At 34.7% G+C, this 6209-nt stretch overlaps 1 protein-coding gene across 1 annotated transcript in view; it reads left to right on the top strand.

Moving 5' to 3' along the window:
• Positions 1–2483: 2483 nt before the first annotated feature.
• Positions 2484–6209, top strand: part of LOC105625125 (histone deacetylase complex subunit SAP130-A) — a 6894-nt gene continuing 3168 nt past the window's right edge. Inside the window, exons 1-7 of the mRNA XM_012206465.1 lie at positions 2484–2792; positions 3121–3350; positions 3522–3861; positions 4144–4350; positions 4431–4827; positions 4983–5129; positions 5722–6165. Coding sequence (XP_012061855.1) covers positions 2484–2792; positions 3121–3350; positions 3522–3861; positions 4144–4350; positions 4431–4827; positions 4983–5129; positions 5722–6165 — 2074 coding nt within the window. The remainder of the gene's footprint in view (positions 2793–3120; positions 3351–3521; positions 3862–4143; positions 4351–4430; positions 4828–4982; positions 5130–5721; positions 6166–6209) is intronic.

The following is a 6209-nucleotide window of genomic DNA, read 5'->3' as shown; positions in this document are numbered from 1 at the left end:
TTTATTTGACCTTTAGTACACATTTTAGTTTTGGGTACCCTTATTATAATGTTGGTTCATTCGTGTTCTGGATTAATTTTTATCACTTTTACAATTAAGGGTATAAAAATTATTAAACGAGTTTTACATTTTGACATCTTAAGAAAGTATTTGTGAAGTTGTATATTTATAACAAATTGTATATGCTTCTTATGAAAATAAATCAGATGCTCCTGATGTGAAAGTAAATCACTGAAATTGCTGAAATTACTTGAGATTTCTACAGTTTATTTCCATCAGGAAAGAAATGGATATTTCTGTATACTTCCACTTCTTCAGAGGGCAATAATGCGCGGGAGCATTTTCGCGATTACAGGAAAAAGATCTTTATATCCTCTCTCTGCTGGCACGTTCAGGAAATCGATTATATGTATCTTTCTTCTTATATATGTATATGCATATATACATAAAATTTTTCATTTTGCACGTTTTCGCTCTAAATCAAAAATTACATAATCGATAAGGCGATTAATCCAAGTGATTAGCTGTGCGATTAAAATTTAATAAACGTAAATATTTAGTAGTGTTTAATCATAAATATTACGACAGCAAGTCCATGCATCATGCATTCAAAGTGAAAGCATAATGTATTTTTATTATTTTCCATTTAAATAGGAATAGGTGAAAAATGTCGGACCAATCACAAACCGGGAAGAAAATAACCAGATTCTGATTGGAAGATCTCTATGGTATGTTAAGGTTTAAACATAATAGGAACAAGTAATTGGCACAGGCAACAGTGAATAACGGAGCCATCCAATTAGAGTGTATCTGTAATGTGTAAGTTCGATATTATATCTCAAAATTCTGATCTTGGATAGCTTGTTATTCTCTGTTCTCTGTGCCTATTGCCTGTGCCTATTGTGTTTAAGCCTTTACAAAAATAATCAACCACGATTGGTTAATTTCTTACGGTTTACGGCTTGCGACCCTATTTATTGCAGAACAAGCTTAAGGGAGCATTTATATTGGCCATAATTGTGTGAAAATTATAAGTGATCAAATTTATTAAAATATTCATAATTTAATTGATCAACATCTAATGAATTTGCTTTTGTAATTTTATGCTGCGAAAGCGAGTACAGAATCAGATTTTGCAAATTATTCTTAAAAAATTTTAATAAATGAAAATATGTGCACCTTAGTGAATGTATATCAATTGCCCACATCGCTAATTGATTAATTTAAAATAATATAAGCTCATTGGTGAAGCAATGAAAAATTACTAGGAACAGGCTGATGTGAATGGGTGTGTGCAATTAAATTGTGTGCATGTTGCCGCTTCAACGTTCCCCACTTCAATTGCACTTTAGTATGTATGCATGTGTGTACATACATATTGGATGATATATCCGAATAAATTTTTATTTTGCCTTTTTTCTCAAAAAATCTGTACGAGCCTTCAGAAGTCTTTCATGATTATAAATATCTCAATTAAAACGCGATTTATCTGATATTTTAGCTGCAATTTCAACAGAAGAAATTCATCTTTAAGTCTACTACTAGATGTCTTTTCTGTCTATCCTTAAAGATGCAGCCACAATAGAAGGAATAAGGAAAATAGAGATTTCAACCTATCAGAAATAGGAATACACGGTTATGTGATAGATTGAAATCTTTATTTATTCTTTACTGCTAATTCTATTCCTTCTATTGTGACTGCACCTTAATAATTGAATTAGATTGGTCAGCCAGTTGTATTCAGCTTCGAGAAGAAAATTCCTATACAGACGCCATGCAATAAATGGAACATTTATTCATATCAAAAGCCGCATACCTGCCCTGCAGTGTGCTTACATTGTCCGATTGCGCGCCGTAAACGTCGGTAACGATGCGAGGAACGTTTTACAGACACTGGTATGTGTTATTCCCCGATACAAGTGTCTATCAGCTCCGAATGCACGAAAAGTGTTTTACGTGGACCTACGAGTGATTCGGTATCATCTTCCTAGGCCAAAAATTCTACGCAGGTACGCGCCTTTTTGACGGCGACGCTACGCGGGCAGTTGACTACTGTGGACCGCTCGAAACACGATTCACAAATAGACGGATAATGGTCCGGTATTTGATGCTTGGCTAGTCCCTGGATGTCCCTTCAAGATTCGACGATGCGGTGCCTGCACGTCCCCGTTCGGATCTTCTCTCGCGTACGCATCGACGGGTCGCCGTAACCTCCAAAGTTTGTTTAAGGCTTGAACTGATACTCCATTCTGACATAAAACAACAATTCGGACTGTCGTCATGCAGATGGCTCGTCCTGCTTTGAGCGCGTTGTGTCGAGAGCAGCTTGCAAGTCAACTCCCGTGTAAACTCGCCTCACCTTTCACTATAGTACCCTTGTGGATAATTCTTTGGCTATCATCATCCTGATCTTCTCTGATGTTTCTCTATGTAATACGGCTTGTATGTTATTAATTCATCTGTTTTATTTTAATAGTGCAGCCATGAACACTACAATAAGTACTGTCAGTAGCGGTAGTGACAAACATCTACCGGAAACGACTGTTCAGACCGTGGCACAAAACTTAACTACAATGCAACAGAATGTACAGAATGTACAGAATGTACAGAGCATGGTACAGAGCAATATATCGAGCATTCAACCGACCCAGACTATTGTTGGTTCCATGACACCCAGCGGTCTAGTAGGCAAATCAGTATCTCTGGACATGAATCCAAAATTATCTTTAATGAAACCTGTGGTACCTTCTGGTGCTACCTCATCTACAGAAACGAGTAAAATAACAACAACGGTAATTCTAGCATTGTGCTAAAACTAATGTTATAGTATTAATGTTATGTTGCTTTACAGGAGTGTATTGTACACACATATGTACAGAGTCATTATATTTTATCTTATAATGAAATATTTTACTATGTTCTCCTGTAAAATAAAATATAATTAAATTTTTTGTTTTATGAAGTAAATAAAGATTTATTTCAATACTTGGTATTAAATGTATCAAAAAGTATTTTATATAATGTAGAATATTTTAATAATGGAAAATTAACTTGTCAAGTGCTTTAATGCATATATACAATTTGTGATAGATTTATTAATATCAAATTCAACGCTTCTAGTTATGTTCTATAGGATCTACAGTAAAAATAATATCACCAGGAATGTTAAGTACTGTGGAAAGGCAAATTCCACCTCAAACACAATTACCACATCCAGTATCTATACCAGCTACGTATCATGTACCGCGTGGACCTGCTGCAGTTGCTAATATCTCTGCACCTAGATCAACAGTTGCCACTCCTATCGTCAGGACAAATATAGGACAAATTGTGCCTGCTACTAGACCAGGGTATAAACATATCTAAAATAAAACAATTTTTGAAATAATAGTCAAAAAAGATAAAACATAATATAATGTAATTAAAAAGGGAGAAATTAAAATAGTTATTTAGAAATATATATGCAGAATTGTTTTAATAGAACAAACTAGTTATATCACATCACATGTCGATTTTTTCAGTAATAATACATCAATCTCTAATCCCCAATGGCAACCTAAAACAACATCTGTTGCATTATATGCGCAACCACAAAGACATCCCACTCCTTCCGTCAGCAGAGTCTCCAGGCCATCATCCACTGTGTATACGGGACAACAGCCGCGATTAATTACGCCAGCCAGTCAAGCAAGATCTGTTCAAGCTACCATGGTTGCTGGTAGTTCGTCCAGGTTAATAGCACCTGTCTTGCAAACTAATCTTACTAGACATCCAGTTGCACAAAACAGACCGCCAACGCCGCAAGTAGTAACTGTGTCACAGACTTCGCAACCCATCAGATCGTCGACACAAACCATTCAAGTAAATTATGTGATATAATAAATTAATATATGTATACATATATAACATATAATATATGTGTAATGTACAACTTTTTGTTTACTCTTTTACGCACTTTCAAAAACTTACAGTTGTCAAACACAGTTTTGAGTCATGGTACACGAATATCGACACAATGCGTTCGACCCGGAGGTGAAGGCATACGTGACGGTTGAGTGTACTACTTTTCTGAATTGCACATAAATGCCAAGAAGGGATATATATTACAATTTATGAATTTATAAATTTTATTGAAATGTTTAGCCTACTCAGTCTAGCAGACCTCTAACTACGACTGGTACGACGAAACGTATAGCTGCATCACCCATTGTAGAGACAGTCAACAGAATAAGCAGTACAGCTTCAGTTACTGTCGGTTCAGTGGAACCAACAGTAGGACGATTGTCAATTAGTGGTAATACGGTGGCTGGACCATCGACCGTTAGTCATATCGTTATCCCTTCGCAACAGGTACTCTAATTGTATTGTATACTAATTTACAATATATTGAAAATTCTTTCAAGGGGATAAATGTAACAATTGTTTAACAGGTTCAACCACAGCAAGGTGCACCGCGTGTTGTTCAAACCGTCACATCTCTGTCGAGCCTCAGTACTGTATCACAAGTAATTACAACAACTGCAAATACACAGTCAAATGCAATGCGCATATTGCAAACAGTTCCAACCACAGTTGCGAAAATCGCAGGAATGTCCTTACACCCTTTGCCTATCGCTCTACCGGTCAGGGCTGCGTCGGCGCCAATCAAGGCTGCTCCTACACAGTCTCAAAATATTGGACAAACCGTCCAAATGAAACCGGCACCACAGGCTAATTTACGCATGTCATCCACCAACAGCAGTACAGTCACAAGTTCCACTCAGCCAGTCCAAGGGCAATATATACATCCACCACATACTACTACGTATCTTTCCTTTGAAACTACAGGTAAAAATCAATTAAAAAAGGCTAATAAGTGAATTATCTTTTACATTCTTGTATCCTGTGATAAATATAATTGCATTATCTTAATAAATAAAATTATAATGATAATATGATAATAAAAATTTGTTGTATAATGATAATAAAAATTTATTTTTCAGGAACGTATTCACAGTTTCGACAAGCTTCAGTGCAGCCAGTAAGATTAGTTGTTGAGCCAGGATATGAAGAACCCCATGGTAAACCTAATGCATCTCCCCGACCGAGCATTCTGAGAAAGAGAGATCATGACAATTCACCAGTTAAAGGTATGATTATATTAGTAAATGTAAATAATGAAGCAATAACGACATGTTATATAAAAAGTATCATTTATTCTATAACAACATATTATTATACAAATACATATAAATACATATATAATAAATAAGGAATAGGAAAATTCAATTAAAACTGATGACATATAGTGATGGTTTTTTTTTTCAAGTATATATTTTAATAGATATTTTGTAATAATAGAAATTGGAAGATTTATTTTTGCGTGTTGAAACATGCTTGAAAATATTGACTTTAATGTATTAAGAAAATATTTATATGTATAGCTATTTACATATGAAAAAAAATTCTCGTTCCAGTTACCCAGTTTGTTAAGACAGTTCAAAATGAAAAGAATATTAAAATAAAAGTAAATTAGATATTACAGATAAAGTTTTTGTATATATTCTTTTAATATGCTACATTTATAATTAAGTATAGTGGTTTTTATTTTCTCTATCTTCTATTATATATTAAATTTATAAAATAAGACCTGAAATTTCCTGCTAATAAATTACTTATACTTATTTAATGGATATCCATTATAGAATTTCAATTTCACAGGGGAGTCACAATTTCTTGCAGGTGCAGCTAAAAATTTAGTTCCTGTATTAGCATCTTTGCCATCAAGTAGATCAATGTCCAGTCCGCCGTGCTCACCAAAGGGTGATCAGGATGGTGGTGGATGCCAAAGTTCTGGATCCACGACTGTATCTGCTACATCTTCGCCAGGTCTCGACGAGGAACTTGAGCAATCCAGAATTACTATTAATCCCACTATAGAAATGTCGCCGAGAAAAAAACCACGCAAACAGCAACTTACAGGCGTAGAATTAATTGAACCTAAATTTACGGAGGAAGAGATGCAATTTCTCACTGAGGAAAAATTGAAGAAGGAGAACAAAGAAGAATCAAAAGAGAAGTTGTCCGACAAAAGGCAACTCTCCAATGTACAAAGTGATATTAAATCATCTACTCAACAAACAGAAATCACAATAGCACGATCACGGCCTGTACCAAGTCTATTAGGTATGTATATATATATATATATATATATATATATATATATATAT

Source organism: Atta cephalotes, assembly GCF_000143395.1.
Source record: "Atta cephalotes unplaced genomic scaffold scaffold00110, whole genome shotgun sequence".
NCBI lineage: Eukaryota > Metazoa > Arthropoda > Insecta > Hymenoptera > Formicidae > Atta > Atta cephalotes.
This window is presented reverse-complemented; position numbering and strand designations above follow the sequence as displayed.